This window comes from Miniopterus natalensis, chromosome 1 (genome assembly GCF_054644295.1).
Source record: "Miniopterus natalensis isolate mMinNat1 chromosome 1, mMinNat1.hap1, whole genome shotgun sequence".
In the NCBI taxonomy this organism is placed as follows: domain Eukaryota; kingdom Metazoa; phylum Chordata; class Mammalia; order Chiroptera; family Miniopteridae; genus Miniopterus; species Miniopterus natalensis.
In genome coordinates, this window is record NC_142081.1 from 11,273,926 (window position 1) to 11,291,673 (window position 17,748).

At 41.0% G+C, this 17,748-nt stretch overlaps 1 protein-coding gene across 7 annotated transcripts in view; it reads right to left on the bottom strand.

Moving 5' to 3' along the window:
* Window positions 1-1,506: 1,506 nt before the first annotated feature.
* The window catches only part of ZC3H14 (zinc finger CCCH-type containing 14), a 37,386-nt gene continuing 21,144 nt past the window's right edge, over window positions 1,507-17,748 (bottom strand). The window contains exons 10-17 of one of the 7 annotated variants that reach the window (XM_087818690.1): window positions 15,475-15,549; window positions 9,581-9,707; window positions 8,622-8,854; window positions 5,363-5,483; window positions 4,347-4,483; window positions 4,013-4,104; window positions 3,098-3,204; window positions 1,507-2,601 (exon numbers count right to left, since the gene is read on the bottom strand). In XM_087818690.1, coding sequence (XP_087674816.1) covers window positions 2,595-2,601; window positions 3,098-3,204; window positions 4,013-4,104; window positions 4,347-4,483; window positions 5,363-5,483; window positions 8,622-8,854; window positions 9,581-9,707; window positions 15,475-15,549 — 899 coding nt within the window. In that variant the 3' untranslated portion in view covers window positions 1,507-2,594. Of the gene's footprint in view, window positions 2,602-3,097; window positions 3,205-4,012; window positions 4,105-4,346; window positions 4,484-5,362; window positions 5,484-8,621; window positions 8,855-9,580; window positions 9,741-15,474; window positions 15,550-17,748 lie in introns of all 7 variants that reach the window. The other 6 variants (XM_087818687.1, XM_087818684.1, XM_087818682.1 and 3 more) reach the window with 6 other exon arrangements.

The window sequence follows — 17,748 nt, forward strand, 5'->3', positions numbered from 1 at the left end:
TTAACCAGTGTTTGAGCCTGGTCAGTTTGAGAGCTTGGAATAGCTGTGTCTGAAGGACTGATTAAAGGTGTTTAAGCAGCTTGAAACATAACATCATATTCTTTGGTTATTTACATCAATATTGTCCTAAACAAAGGCGGCTTTTAGAATACACTAAACACTGCACATCTGTTTGTGTGTATTATAAAGGGCGGTCAGTAAGTTAGAGGAGGAAAAATCCCTGAACCACACTCTCCCTCCATTTTTGAGACTGTTGGCAGTCAAGTTTGCAGGCTTTTGGCTAAAGAGAAATTCCATTTCCATTACAGTGCAGGTAGAAAGACGACTCACCTTAAGCAAGGAAACTACATAGGATAAAACTGCTTCCATTGCATCTTTGGTCTTCCAGGTGGCCAACTCGATGAGCCTGCCTTAATCATTGTTGTCAGTTTCATGACTAAAGGTCCTGTTGAATTTAAGGAGTCATCCCACGAGCACCTGCTTTTTTGCATTTACCACCCATCAAACTAAGGGAAGGCGAATAGCCATGATAGGCCATGGAGATGCTGCCCTGTTTATCTTTTTAACCCAGACAATTATGTGTGTGCGCAGTATCTGGCCACGCTCCTCAATTTGGAAACTGAGGCTTCTCCTGGCCCCTTCAGCCCCGTTTCTGTACATAAATGCATGCCAAAGCACTCTGCGCCCCGTGCCACCTGCTGCTTACCGTGAGCCACACCCATTCCCTTCCCTTTTTTGTGATCCTTTTTGAAGACGGTTCGCTTTAGACTGTTATCCAACAAATGTTTGAGTCAACCTTAGCATAAACCATAGCAACTAAAAGATAAATTCTAAAATGTGTTTCCAGGCAATGTCTATTAAATAGCAAGAAACAAACTCAATCTTAGCATGTTATTTCCTTGTAAAATGGCTGCACTAAACCACGTAAGCCCTTGTTTCCCATTTATGTTCTTTATAGTGGAATTACGACACTGCAACAATGTACCATTTATAAATGGTGATACTAAAAGTCTGTTTAAGTTTCTGGAAATACAATTTAAAACAAATTTCTTCTGCGGAGATGTAAAGCATCTCAAGTATTAACAATGTAATGAACAAATGCCTTAAATTTCATGGAGCCCACTTCCTAGAAGTGGAATGGTCGCTTCACCCATCCCTCATGGCGTGACAGCTCTGTGCTCTCCTGTGCTTTGTCTCTCCTCTGATGTTTCAGGTCTTTACTGTGGAATCAGCACAGCAAAGTGCAGCTTACAAAATGGTTAATTCTTCTCCCAATGGAAAAGCAGTGGCCACAAAACAGACTGCTGGTTTCAGGCTCTTAAATGTGGACTTTGACACGTGGTTTCATTCTCTCTCGGGGGTGTGACTGAAGTCACTGAACATTTTTTACAGTTAAATTTAATCTGGTCCTCGGAATGTTTGAGTCTTTATTATCCCTTTTGCATTAATTTGCTTTTTTTCTAACCAACTTTTAGCTTTACTTTTTAAAAAACTGTACATCGAGTCTTTAAAATCAGTGATCCGTTTAATTCTAAAGTATTTGACACTTCTTGCCTTAACAATTTTAAAAACCACACACACAAAACTCAGTAGTCAAAAAGTTTAGTCCTACCTACTTTGCAATTTATCCATCTGATCTCTGTAATTATAGTCATTTAAAATAAACTATTGAAATATAATTTTTACATTTAAAAATTATCTTCAGTAACTATGTTTTCTGTGGAGTTATTTCTGAGAACGTTTTGCACAATGGGAGAATGTGTATGTATAGCTATAATCTTGTGAGTTTAAAGTCTGTTCTGATACTTATGTATATATACTTGTACAAAATTTTGTATAATTTTGTGATAATGTAGTTCCCCAAAATATTTATTTTAAAAGCGTGTTAACAGTAAATGAAAACATTTTAAGGAATTGTGGGGTTTTTTTGCGGTTGCCATTCCAGCTGTTTTCACCCAACATGTCCACCTCACTCATCCTTACCCAGAAGGCGAAGGACCAGCTATTTCGAACCATTTACCAAAGCAGCGCACAACCCGAGAAGCCAAACTAAATCACTTAAAATTAAAAAATAGGATGGACTCTTTTAAACCACCTCTGCATTGTTGGCCACTTGTTTTTAGTGGATTAAGAACGGGATAATCCCTGGAAAAAGTGAAAGTAGCAATCCAACTTCTGGAATAAGGAAACTCCTCTCACAACATTTCTGTGTGTGCGTGCGCGCACACACGCACGCAGAGACGCACACAACAACATGCAGCCCCAAACTGGACGATCAGTGCTGACAGTATCGCCACGTTGTACGTGCTGATACTTGAAACAGCAGTGTACAAACACACCAAGGGTTTTAATAGAATTCAGTTTTTCCTTAATCTTTCAGTCAAAACAAGGCAAACAACAGAAACACCCAATGTTAAAACCACTTAATAAACTTACAAACTTGAAAAATTAGATACTTCAGATAGGCGATAAACTTCATATTATGAAAGCAATATATTCCAAGTTTCAAGGATTTGACAAGTTCTACAGAATCTCTTTCATCAGTAGATGGAAACTTTCAAACTTCACGATCTTCTGCCAGGTAGGACTGGGTGTTACTCACTGAACAAACAAAACCAAAAAAAATTTTTAATTAACTGCTTTGCACCCCTATATACCACATACCTTAACTAAGAAGTTGAGTGTCTTCATACAATGAATAGTCTACAGATTATGATGCAAATATCAGATTTCAAAAGGTACATAAAAGATGACATGTAAATTTATAGGCCACACTAAAATGTTCTGAAACTTTTTTTTCCCTAATTACTAATGTCTAAGAAAACTGATGTGAGATTTGTAAGCAGTCTAACTCCTGAAGGTCTTAGTGTATGTTCAGAATAAGTTATAAAAGAAACCTGATCTGGAGATGATCCAGATAAATAAGCAAGTGCTGGACAAATCAAAACTGACTTATGCAATGTCTTAGTTGCCAAAGGACCCTTGTAAAATTAAACATCAGAAAAAAATCAAAGTGATAATGTGCTTATAAATGTAAAAAATGACGTATCAGAAAAGCATGTGAAATGACATTAGGAAAACTAATTTCCACCTTTACCTGGTTTGAGGCCGAATCCACTTCAAGGCGTGCCGTGGAGGCACAGTGATGGTGGGATGGTAAAACGTGCAATCGGGTCGTGTACACTGAGTGTTAAACCTGCAGTGCTAAGAACAAAGAACAGTTTCAACATCTGCAAAGCTAATAGAAATAAAAACAGCAATGTGAGTAATAATGACGAACCCACCCTAACATTAATGGAGCAAGAGATAAGGTCTGTAACATTCATTTTAACACTGAAACCTTGAAAAATGAACACACACCCCCACGCCCAAAATCCTAGTCACACAGTAACGGCTACTCAAATTTCAAGAACCTCAGCACATAACCAACTACTTCTCATCCATGTGGTGACGGCCCCGCACACCCGGCCTCTCAGCCTTCCATCTTCCATCGAGCACCCTCAGCTATGCCCAACTGCCCGTGGGGGGGAGCGAAGGCCTTTTGTTCGGTCTTCAGGCTACTATTTCAGAGAGGAGATCACTACTCTGAGCAACGAAACAGCTGAAGACAACATCAATCTTTAGCACACAGACAACTGAAGGCGCCACTACGAGTCTGGAGGGGCGCGAGCAGTGCTCCTGGGTTTCGTCACCGCAGCTCTGGCACCGAGGTACAAAACCACCCGTGTGCTTCGGGGAGAAGAGCAGAAACTGACTAGCAAAGGCAAGGTTACCCCCGAGAGCTCAGGACAGGGACTTTCAATAGTTTCACACCACTGGGCCTAAGGAGACAAACGGGCTGAGTGACACTGAGAGAGAGCTTTAAAATCTGAAAAGACTGTCAAGATAACACTAACAAAAAATGGGCTAATACAGGTGGTGGGGGAGATCCTCAGTTTGCTAGTGACCTTCCGGTCTCACAGGTGAAAAGGTATCACATTAAATTCATTTCTGGGAAACTGAAAGTTCTTACTTTTGGATGATAGAAGGGACATTCCATTTTCTTACAAGCAGGGAAGTACCGGCACAGCTGACTACTAGAAGATGGTGTTGCTGTTATAACTGCTGACAAAAATAAGGGCAAATATTGATCAAAATTTTTGGCAAAATAATTTTTAATGTATTCTGATGTTTTTATGGGAACCATTTTAAAATTAAAATACAATGATGAGACAACATATACTCATTAGTTAAGATAAAATACTTAAGAATACTACAGTACGCATATACTTCCTCTTCGAAGACTAGTTACATTAACTGACTTGGTACTTTTTTTTACCTAAATGTAGTAGCACACAGTCACTAACCTGGTTTTGGAGGCAGTACTGGAATTCTTCTACTCAGATGAGTGAAGGGACAATCTGGCTTCGTACATTTTGCATCATATTTACAATTTGGATGGACAAACAAACATTTTTCAGCAAACTTACAATTGGGGAAAGCTCTATAAAACAAACAAAAAAGCATATTCACATTTAATCTTCTCAATGCATTAGTTTTTTTGTAGAGGGCCTCCTTATATTCCATCACTACTTGTTTTGAGAAACACAGAAGTAACAGGAGAAGGAAACTCCATTTTTAAATAAGGCCATATATCAAAATAGGACATAGCTCTCTATTCCAAAGCCTGAGGCAGTAACAGCTTTTCAACGCCAGCCAAGCCACATGAATGGTAAAAGGGTTTTTTTGTGATGAGAATCACACCACTTAATTATTAAAGTCTATGTTTATATTTTATGAAGTAAACTCTATAGTGAACACAATAGATATACGCAAGGCATTGTGCTACCAAAAATAATACCTACCCCATGATCTCCCTATTTATACTCCATATTATTCTCACATCAAAACTTCCTAAAGTTAAAACAAGGAGAGATTCCACCTATAGAAAAAAAAAATCTAAAAGCCATCTCTCAAAGTTCGTTCCACTGAACCAGGCAGCTGGTGAGGGAAAATTATAGTTAAGTCCAAAGCATTTTCTTATTACCCATTACGTTTTCCCAATGCCTTAAACATCTGTGCATGTGTGGACGAACACAATGCATACAAACAGGGACAGTTATATACTCACCTTAAATGTACAGAATCCCGCAGAAAACCCAGAATTCCAGTAGATCATAGGTATGAGGCACAAAGAAGCCACCTTCCATCTCCCTACCCCTCAACAAACACACAGACAAGTAAGCTGTTCGGGGCAGGGCCATGGTAAGTGTCACAGCATTTAGTTACAAACCTCAAACTTGTCCATAAAAAAGCAAAAGCAAAATAAGCGATCAGATAATAGAAGTTAACCTGAAGACCAGAGTCGCTCTGCACTACTCACTTGCACGGTGAAACGGGATGGTGGTAAGCACATTCGTCCCCGTTTTTACAGGCAGGCCAGTACTTGCAGCGTTCCAAAAGTTTTTCTGGCTTCTGTGCCACACTCAATTCACTCATCTCAGCTACAATGGGAGAGGAATTAAAAGTATCCCATTAACTATGATCAGTTCAGTACATGGCACTTTTAATAAATTTCCCTCAAAACCCAGTTTTAAAATCTTATCTCCTACATCCATGGTCATATGAAATAAACTGAGTCCAAGTAATCTGATCAACACTGGCAGAATCCTATCAATGGTCCAGGAAAGTGAACAAGACACTGATGCTGCAGCTAGGGCCAATGTTCTCACAAAAACTCCAATTCTCAGAACTACTTCCGAGCTTATTAAATACCAGAGAGGAAGAATGTCAAGTAGACAGCCAATGAAACGAAACGCAGACTGAAAACCCAAGCTGATAAAGAATGTGAACTAATTCTCATTCAGGCAAGATCCTAAGTGGTCCAAATACAGAGTTCCCACTCACTAAGGTATCGCAGTTTTCTGAGTCCAGGTGATACACACACCAATGTCTACAAATTAAGGAAAAGACTTTTACCTAAAATGGGACATTTACCTACAGTGGCCCAGCAGATCACCTGGCACAGTACACCTGGCTGGGTGTAAAATGACCAGTGGCAGACAGTCTCCACGTGGAAGACACAGAAGTGGGGAAGAGCAAACGAGACCAGTGCACACACCATCCTGGGCTCACTGCCACCCCACTCACCAGGTCCTGTCCAATTACCATGTCAATTACTGTGACTTTGGAAAGTGGGACCCATGTTGCCAGATTATCTCCTGATTAGGCAAGCCAAACACCTTTTTACATGACATCTACATTTTAAATGCTGGCAACTAATTCAAATTTAAAACAGAGTAAACCAAATAAAGTTTACTTGGTAGCCATCATGAACTGCCAACTCCTGGCCCAACACATCCCAGCCACCCCCCAATAGCATCATGGGTGTCACCTATTACTGTTCGCATTCATGTTTATGAAAACAGGCGCCATTTCAACTACATCCCTCAGGTCCTCTAACCCAAGGTCAGGCTGCTCACATTTGGCTCTGCAACTTACTAGTGGAGGGAGAAAGACACTGGGCAAGTGTTACTAACATCGCTGAACTTCATTTACACAGAGAAAATGATGTCTTCCTTAGTTTAATGATTAAACAGAAACAAGAATGTAAATAGGTAACCAATTAAAACCTAACCATGCAGCAGCTAGTGTTCTGAGCACTTCTTGTTCCAGTGGCCCACCTTCAGTCTTCATTACAGGGTAACAAGGCACAAGCCCAGACCTGAGCCCAGCTGGGAAACCATCAGCGCTATCATGACTGTGCTTGACATATGACTTGCTATGCTACTTTAAAAAATCAGTAACTCATTATTTAGCTCCAGGATAAAAACTATCCTTAGTCTCAAAATCTGGTAGGGCCAGAGGATTTTCTCCAAATTTATATGGTTTCTGTGTCACCCCTGCAGAGAAGATGTGTCTTACCTTCCTCCCAAAGAACATTCTTCAGACTATGGTATCTACGCAACAACCGGGGCCAAATGCGAGAAGTGAACGCGATACCAAGAATGAAGCCTGGCTGGGAAGTGGAGTGGAGTGCCTACTCACTCACAAGCAACACTGAAGAAGTTAAATACCAGGAAACTATCTTTCTGATAGAAATGTTAAATCACATATGTAAAGGTCATGATTCTGGTTCTCCCCAACATTTACTTCATAAGCTATTAAAACTTTTCCTGTTTACGTTTTAGGAGGCAATTTCACCTTTTACTGCAAGCTATAACCTCTGTACTGCCACATAATGGCCAGTGGGGGTGGCTTCAAATGGCACTGCTGTTGGTAGCATTCTTGAAACACTGGACAAAAAGCCACCCAAAGCAATTACAAAGTTACAAACTCCCTGCTCCGAGGGGCAGAGCAATACAGACCACAGCCTCTCGGTGACTGCTATTCAGGAGTGTCTCCGGCCTTGCTATGTCCTACTACAAAGCTCATCCTTGAGCAGCAGTGTAAAATAGAGTCCCAGACCAAAGTGATGGGAAAGGAGGCTCACCGCTCATCACAGCTGTCTCCATAATGGCCACTGGTATATATGTCATCAGTGACATACATACCAAGGCCTAACACAGACATCTACATTTAATTAAACTAGACCCTAACGTACCAAAAAATTAAGCTACCAAATTGAAAACCAAAGTAGTAAAAACACCAGAATGTTATTTTTTTAGACAAAATATACAAGGTCAAGAAATGTGCACTGCCTGCCTGACCTGCAGTTACCACCTTTGTTTCCATTTTAAACTTGCTATTTTCAACAGGGTCATTTTCAACTTCCTCCACCAATCAAACCTATCACTGCATTATTGCCTCATTCAATTCAAGATAATAATATCTCTTCACTTACTTATGTCTTCCCCCAAGGGTTATTGTATTTTTAACTACTAAAATGGCATTTAGTACATTTTTATACCTCGGCCAAGAAATTTTATTTTGGAAAAATTTCAAAATCTGATTTTCTTTGATACTGTTTGTTAAGATTCAGTAATTGTCTCCCCTGCCAATGTAGCTGTTTCTAGGAACGTGAGAAGGTCTGAGGAGCATGGTTCTTCTCTATCCTGAGTGAACATGACTAGTAGCTGCACCAGCCACTGGGATCCAGCAAGAAGCCATACTGAGAAAGGCTCATCTGCCTGAAAGCATGTCACTACCTGAATTGAGTTATCTGAATTCTAAATACTGTGTTTAAATATTAATTTAAACCTAAGGTCTTTTCTGTCCAAGAACTATTTTGATGGATAGGTGAAAAGCACCACTCAAGGGAATTTCACTGGAGAAATAGCATCAAAATTCAAACTCATTTTTCTATCAAATTACAAAGGAGACTATTGCTGGTACAAGGCGAAAGTAACAAGTATAGTTTCTTTTTTAGAAAAAGGTAAACAAACTGAAAATGATGGTTCATCTTTTACCATGTATAATGAGAGGTATTTTTTGGCTTTCGTGGCTTAATACGATTTCAACACTGGGATAACAGCCAACCTACAACAGGATAAACTGGTGGTTTTGTCTGAAAAAAGGCCACTACTGAAGAATAAATAAAAGCAAGGCCTCCAACCAGTCTTCATTCAAGGTAGAGAAATATGTCAAAGATTTCCTTCTCAACACCAGCACCCTGAGAGGGAAAGGCTGTGCTCTCAACACACCGTGTGAAAAGCTACCATTTGGGTCATCAAGCTGCCTGCTCATCAACTGCAACTGCTGTGGGTGGAGGAGACCTCTGAGTCCCTGGTTTGAGGCTGCAGTTTGGTTTACAGGTTTCATTCCTTCAAAGCACATGTCCTCCTCTTGATCTGACATGTATCCTGGGGGGCTGGGAACACCATCCAGCGTCACTATAAACTTGGGACTTGCAGGTTTATCTGGTTGTACAAGATCTCTGCCAGATAGATAGAAAACACCATAGAATTAGGGAAATGAACACATAAAGCTGAGCCTCCTAACGTGCTCTTCAGCAGAACTATCACTCCCTTACTTGCTCGGTGGTTTCTTCAGTAAAAAAAGACTTCCTAGGACTTGCGGGTACAGCATTAGTGGATTTCTACTACCACACAATGGCTGCGGCCCTTTGCTGTGAAATCACCACCAGTGCCTTCTGGGCTGCACTAAAGACAATCTCTCCTCAACCCTAACCCCCACCATCCATTTGATCCTCAGAGGGTCACATGGAAATAAACCGAAAAGTCAGCATCCATGCCCAGAACACAACAGCCAGCCGTCTACATTTACACTAATTTCATTATCTGTATGTTTGTTAGAACATTTAGTAATCATCCCACCCAACTGGCTCACTCTCTCTGGAGGGATTTCCTGATTTTGATCACATGGCCTTTAAAATCTCATTTCCTGGATGCACATAAAGAATCTTAGCTAAATCTTACGCTGACTTACTTGGTAGGATAATGGATTTCTCAACAAGAAAGATGAACTGGAATTTTTGAAAACTGATTTTGGCTTACTGTATACATGGCCTAACTACTGAATCAATAAAAGCACTCTACACTGAGGGATAGGATGGGGAGGAGGGAATTGGGAACTAACAGTTATCCTGCACTGCCTATCTAGTGAACACAAATTAGCTACACAAAAAAAAGAAACCATCTACCGTGTCTGCATAAGGTGTCCTGAAAGTACCCGAAGGGTATCTGCAGTCTTCATCCCCGATTCTTGGTTTGATGCCACTACTATTTCCTCAGACAGCTTTGGCTTCTTCAGAATAAATGATCTCGTGTCTGCATAGACCAGGGATTCCATGTCATAGTAATCTGAGCCAAAAAAATTGGCCACAAATGTTTACTTTTGAATATACCTTCATTCCCAACATCACACACGTGAGAAGAATGTCAATATTTTATATATTTGTAATAGTTTTCAAAGGAAAATCACAATGGCTCTACTCAAGGATAGAGCTGCAATTCTGTGCGAAACATCTTTTCAAAGCATTCTTTCCCTCTTCCGGCATATAACCAAGGATTCTAGACACTACTTGCCTACAGTGTAGAAAGATTCTTACATGAGACATCTAATGGGGCATTATTAACAATATAAACTTACTTTAAGTACATTTTCTAAAAACATGAATAAGCAGTCCTAATGTTCTGTAGAATTATGATACAAAGACTATTTAAAAAGCTTTCCAAAATGTTTTGTTCATTTTGCACAGTATCACTTAGAGAAATGAACACATCCTGATGCTAAGAATTCAACTATCATAATTTCCGCCTGGTTGTAAAGACTACTTTGAGAATTTTAAGATGAACAGGCATTTAAAAAAATATAGCAAAGAACACACTGACCTTCAGTGCAAATAAGCTCAACTCATCACCTGCAACATGCTTCTTAGGCCCAATTACTTTATAAAATACACCAAGCCCCAGAGCCCACATGGAGATGGCTGACCTACCAATATGCAGTCAACTGACTCAAGTTAATGAGTTCCACTTCTCTTAAACTTAACAGGCAAACCACAGGGACCAAAATTCAGACTATTCGTTCATGTTCATTCACTGAAAAAAACTGACCTCCTGAGAGCACTGTACTAGGTACACAAAGAAAAAACAGGGAAATAGAGGCATACACAATTTCAGAACAGTATGCCCGAGAGGTGACCTGAAAGGGGTATAAGCAGGCATTGGGAGAATACAGAACCTACTCCGGCTGGGGGGAGAGGCAGGCTTACAGAGGAGGAACGAGTGAAACGGGTATTAAGGAACAAGCTGGAATCCACTAGGAGGGAGAGTTGGAGAACAGAGCACTTCAGAGGAAACACATGGAGAAAGGCAGGGGCTTTCCTGAAGCAGAGGAATTGGAGGCAGCGGGAAATGTGGTGTGGCTGGGGGGCTGGCTGTGTGTGGCAGGCTGAGCAGGTGAGTGACAGGGCAGGCTGAGGCATAAAGGATCTTCTGTCGCCCAGCCGGGCGTGGCTCAGCAGTTGAGCGTCAACCTAGGATCCAGGCGATTGGGGTTCAATTCCCGATCAGGGCACACGCCCGGGTTGTGGGCTCGATACCCAATCGGGGGAGTGCAGGGGGCAGCTGATCAATGACTCTCTCATCATTGATTTTTCTCTCTCTCTCCCTCTCCTTTCCTCTATCTGAAATCAATAAAGGGATCTTCTGTCAATGAGTTTGGATCCTGGTCCAGAGATAAGTAACCAAGAAAAGTTTCTAAGTAGTGAGGTAACATGTTTAAACTGGTTTTCAGAAAAAGGGACAGTGATAAGATGGACTGGAATCCTAGACCTGTTATGAAGCTGTTGCCCAGGAGAGAAGGGGAGGCTCCGAGTTAAAAGGTTCTCACCCCTTTTCCTAGTCTAAACACACTCCCATCAGCACTAGCACCACACAGCAGGTGGATTTTCAACTACCATCCCAAGGAGGAGGCATGCCTGTCATCCCTGCAAGTGCAGCAGAGACTGGCAAAAGCAGATGTATGAGTGAGAGCAGAAGGAAAAGGAACTTTGCGCAGAAATAGAGGATGGGAGAAAAAGCCGATTTAAAAGCGGGCAAAAACACAATGGCCAAGACATGGAAACCACCTTAGTGTCCTTCAATAGATGACTGGATAACGATGATGAGATATACACACTAGACTACTACTCAGCCATAAGAAAAGATAAAATACTGCCATTTGCAACATGAGTGGATCCTGAGTATCATGCTAAGGGACATAAGTCAGATGGAAAAAGTAACCACCATATGATTTCACAGGATATAATGCTGAAACCAAAAAACAAGCAAGCAAGACAGGCAAAACTCATAAACACAAACAGTACAGTGGTTACCAGAGGGAAAGGGGGCTGGGGGAGGTAGAAAAGGGGAAAGGGGGGATAAATGGTGATCGAAGGAGAGACCTGACTTAGGGTGGTGGGCACACAATGCAATATACAGGTAATGTACGATAGAACTATACACTGGAAACCTACTAAGGGTGGGGCAAAGGGAGGTTAACAGTTGTTCGTATGGAAAATACAATAAATAATAGTACAAGAATAAACTCTGTTTCACATACTCAACAGTAGACCTACTTTTGCTTCCATCCCGAATAACTTTATTAACCAATGCTGCCTCAATAAATGTAATAAAGTAAAAAATAAAAGGGGAAAAGATAAACCTCAATTTAGGTTTATTTAGTTTAAAGTGCTGGGCTCTCACAAGTTTAGAAAGAAGTTGAAAATTCAGATTTGACCAATGGGGGTGGAGGGCAGGGAAATAAATGAGAAGCAGAGTCGAAACTGAAGGTGAAATAAGAATGTTTAATAAACTGTACACATTCAGCGCTGCCGTCTTCTCAGTGATCTGCACGTCACAGAGACCACAGATGATTTCGAGGCCTCACGCCGGCAAAGGCAGAGTCCGGAAATTAGGCCGAGGGCGGCTGTGTTCCTTCTCACCGCCCCTCGCTTTTCTGAGGCAAAGCAGTCTACTATTTGCATCTTGGGAGAATACAGGATGAAAACAATGCTGAGGGCAGGGCACATTCTAAGGGGCAGTAGAGGAGGAAAGGAGTTGATAAAAGAGAATAAAAAGAAATGACAAGAACAGATAGTAAAGTCCTAGGAACCAATGGATCAGAGATAGAAGAGAACAGAATTCACGTGTCACAAACTAGTTTAGAAAAGTGTACACTGAAAAAGGAGCTCCGCAGCCACATAGCCACCCGCCACTCGTGCAGGATTAACGTGAGCAGCACAGGTGGAGTAAAACCAGACAGATGGAAGAGCGGCATCTGGGTAATGAACACAGGCTGACCCCAGGCATACTGTTTCCTCCTGAAACCCCACTAAAATATCAATAAAGGGTTAATTTAAAAATAAAAAAACTCACAAAGACAATGATAGTGAAAGGAGATACAACTACATTTTGGAGTGAAAGACTCATTAGATCTTCAAAAGCTGAGTCTGGCCCAGTGGATGTGGCTCAGTAGTTGAGCATCAACCCAGAAACCAAGAGGTCACCAGTTTGACTCCTGGTCAGAGCACATGCTTGCAGTTTTAGGCTCAATCCCCAGTAGGTGGCGTGCAGGAGGCAGCTGATCAATGATGTTTTCCTCTCTCATCAATGTTTCTCTCTCTCTATCCCTCTCCCTTCCTCTCTCTCTCTGAAAATCAATAAAGACATAAGAAAAAAAAAAAAAGCTGAGTCTGAAGCCGATAATGAAGCCATCCAGCATGGATCCCAAGACTCTCCAATGGCTGAGAAATAGGCTTCATGAGACCTTGGGCCTTCCGGGGGGAGGACAGGGCAAAACAGACTTGTATTCTAGTGTCTATTTCAAACGCAGTTAGTTCTTCCTAAATTTTCTTTGGTTTCTAATCCTTATGGCACCTATTCCCCTACCTCTATGCTGAAGATACCTGAAATAATTGGAAATCCACTTTCTCACTGATCACCGTGGGAGACGCCTATGGATGAAGCACCGTAGTCTCTGACAGAAAGGTGCTACAACAACATGAACTAAATGCATACTATTAAAATGGTTAAAAGCAGTTAGAATTCCTGATAACCTCTGACCATTTTCTCACTTGTAGAAAGTAAAGCTTTAGCTTCATGAAAGCTAAAAACTGAGGGTCTCTGTACCAACGGATGCCAGCCACGTTGAAGAAAGCACCACTTTGAAACCAGGGAGGGGGCCGTTAAAGTAAACGTTACATAATTAATACTGAGGTGCCTTCCCTAGTCCCCTTTACCACTTAAGCTCCCAGACAATCTGTTATTTAAAGGTCTTTCTTTGGAGAAGCTGCCTAGCCTAACAGGAAAGGTCTAAAGCCCCTGACATAAGGGTGCCCCAAACTAGATAGCAAGACAAATCACTCTCCACTGCAGTTCAAACGTGAGGTCCAAAGCCCCACCCCAGCTAATGAACCCAGAACGCAAACAGCTTTTTAAGTGCCTCACTCTTAAACATAAGACAACCAAGGGTCTGTAGACATCTGAGGAAAACCTTTCACAAAAGATAGTGATCAAAACAAACAACTTGGAGAAAATAAGACCAAAAAAAGACTAAAACTACCTTTAACATCCTCAGAGAAATAAGAGGAAGTATTGCATACATGAAACAAAACCAGTATGTTAAAAAAACAAAAGGGGTGGGGGAGATACAAAAATTATAGGGCCCTGACTGGTGCAGCTCAGTTGGTTGGAGCATCGTCCCATTCACTGGAAGGTCACAGGGTCAATTCCCAGTCAGGGCACATATGTAGGTTTGGTTCCATCCCTGGCCGGGGTTTGTATGGGAGGCAACCCATCAGTGTCTCTCTCACATCAATGTTTCTCTCTCTCTTTCCCTCCCCCCCTTCCTCCCTCTTTAAAATCAATTTTTTAAAAATTATAGAAGGTAAGCAAAGGATACAGTCATTCATAAGCCTCCTAGAACTACCTGATGATTTTTATCCTGATGGGCACCATGGATAAAAATAAAAACTAAAGGAAAGAAAAAGAATGTGTGAGGGTCAATTAAACGGATACAACACACGCAGACTTTAACTGCCAAACATTTGAAAGAAAATGCCCTTATGTAGAAAAAGCAGGATGGAATGTTGGGAGATGAGAGGGCAAAATCAAGAATGGAGAATTTCTAAACCCTTTCGTAGGTAGAAGGGAGAAGCCAGATGATTGGCAGAGACTGAAGCTGCGTAAATGTGGCAATAAGACTGCTCATCACCTGGGCAGGAGCTGGCATCTGGATGGAAGGTAACCCTGAGAAGACAAGCACATCTTTCTGAGACAAAAGGCCATGGAAGGGTGGGAATACAGGTGGTAACTGTGGAGACCTGACCACGGGGAAGAAAATTCAGTTAGAAGCCAAGAAGCAGGGGTCAAGGGACAAACCTTCCAAAGAAAGGCAGGCTTGGAAGCAACAGAAGGAAGTGGAGAAAATAAGGCTTCTGAATTTAAGACTGCAGGTGTCCAATGGCTCCCATCATTTATTCAGCAGACATTTATTAGGGATTACGCATGCATCTGGCAAGGGCACTGGGAACAGAGATAAATAAGGCACTAGGCTCCAGTCCTGGTGTGTGTATCTGTGTGTAATGGGTGGGAGAGAAACAACTAAGTTCCAGTAGCTCTAAGAACCACAAGTCCAAGGTGTGTCCCTGGCAATGAGATTCTAAAGTGAAGTAAAACTGAGGACCAGGTTCAACAGACCAGGGAAACTACGGCACCTCAGGGAAATGGCAAAAGCTGGGCAGAGAGGAGAGTCAGAGTAGGGACTCAAGTCATTCCCAGAGCAGGGTAGTGAGCAGCCAACAAATCCCAGGGTCCCAGGTGAAATGGCAACAATGGAAGAAAGTTTTTGAATGAGGTGAAAATACAAACACCACGTAACACAAAGAAAATGCATATCTTGTTTCCTGCCACTAAAATATTTTCACAGATCTAAATATAGCATCTTAGGGCAGGATCTAAGAGATACAAGGAACATTAAATGAAGTGTAAGGAATGGAAATAGCAACTGAAAAATGCCTGATTACACTAAAAATTTCAGATGATCACCCACCTGGACTGATCTGCAGAGTTTCTGCCATGACTGGATCAATCTGTAGCCGGGACAACAACTGCCTCTGTTGAGTTCCTAGAACATAAATTTTAAAACTTAACTAAGGTTAAAATACAATACTAGGGTGTGTATGTCCCAGAAATGAAGTCCCAAATAATCTTTCTGGGTTCTTAAAAATAAAAGTTTAAATAATACAATTTAATAATATTTGTAGGCCAAAGGTCTGTAAGACAAAAACCTATACTCGGGGTTAAACCCAAAACAGCAACGTACAATATTCCTGGTTCTCCCTCTGGAGGCTGGTTTTCCTGGATTCGAGATAAAGGTGAAGGGGTGGAAAAGCCTAGGGGAGGTGCTGCATGGACCCACAGCTTGCACCTTGGGAGACAGACGACTGCCAACTGCAAGATCAACATAAGCAGCATCTCCATCACCTGGGCTCTCACCATTATGACGCGCTCGACCCACCCCTGGAATCACAAAACAAAACACTCCAGAGTTATCTGGATAGAGTTCCCAAAAGACTGACTACGGGCTTAGATGGATACAAAGAGAACACTGTACAATACAACTCTCAGCTCTGTAGTCCAGGTCCTACCAAAGCGTGAAAATAACCACTTGGATTTCCCAGAGGAAGATGCTCAGCTAGAAACAGGCTCATAATTTCTTTATGGTTACACTGCAAAACAAAACACAGCACTGACACAGAAATGATTTCTCTCTCTTCAACCGGAGGGTAAGCACTCTGAGGGACGAGATGCTGTCACACTTCTCCAAGACTCCCTGCCCACTGCCTCGCATGCAGTGTAGGTACTCACTTGCAGACTCGAAACAAAAGCATCACAGTACAGCGTACAATGGGACATGGCTGATAAGATTCCACACATTGAAATATGAGATGCCTGCATGCTAACTTTTAGTATATCTACTACTGCTGGTTTCACTCGAACTTTCTCACTCAGCACAAACACACAATTGCCAACTACCGTATTTCATTAAAAGGGGTTTTTAAATTTAAAAGCTACACGCAATTCAAAATTTTATCAGCTATTTTCTTTTCAAATGTAAACTACATTACATTACTCTTTAGCGGTGTGCCAAAATAAAAGTTAATTCCTTCCAAAATTATCATGGTAAAAACACAGTAAATCCCAAGGAGCTGATCTGAAAATGAAAGACGAATGTCATTTGGCCAAGTTAGCATTCCTGTGAAACAGCCTGAGAAACTGACACAAACTAAGTTACAGGAAAAATGTTCTAATTCAAATACAACAGATCCCTTTAGCATAAACAGTGAACAATGAAATAATTACACATTTTAAAATAATTTCCCAAGACAGATATAAGGGACTGTTTTCTCCCATTTCAAATTTTGCCACATCTCTCTATGCTCATCTTTTCAACAAATCATTTTAGAAAAAATCCACGAAAGACGGTGGACTTCTGATGAGTTCTAGACTTCTAAGTCAAATCACGTAGGGTCCAACTTTGTCATTAAAGGTCCACGAAAACTTCAAGCCCTTGGTGACTTGCTGCCTTTGTATGACAACTAGTCAAGCTACAGGAAAAGATACAGCACCATGGATGAGTACCTAGAAGATACCACATGCTAAGAATTTACCTTTCTCAATGTTGCTAAGGAAGCCAATTATTTTTACATCAGCAGTCCTTGACTGTGATTCAAAATCTACCTCCTCTTGAAGATCTGTGAACTCTCTGTCACATTCAGTTGTTGATGTTGAATATTCATTCATTTTAACCTCCAAAGATGAAATTTTTGCTTCATTCTGTGACACTCTAACATTTAGATCAAAAAGATTTGCTTCCACTGTCAGCATTGCTGTTTTCATTTCCTTAATTTCATTGATATCAGTTGATATTTTCCTTAAAAAATGGGAAATATTGTCTAGCTCATTCAGTGAACAAGAGGAACTTGTCACAGAACCTACGTCAACTGGCTCAGGTGAGAAGAAATTCAGTAAAGATGGTGATGAAAACCTTGAAGACATTTTCGTAAAATTCTCTCTCTCTCCTATTTTTAAAAAATTTTCCTTCACAGCCCATTAAATTGTTTCATCAAAAGTAAAAGTACTTATTAAGGCTTTTAAGAAGTATTAAGAGTGCATAACAGTATTAAACCTGTAACTAAAAAGAGAGGGTTGTATATTTCTGGAGTCAAAACTCAAAAGTAAAGTCCTACGTAAAGCTCCTCTCCAAACAATAAGCCCTATTATTACATACAAGAGAATTCTGGCTTCTGATTGGCTGAAAACA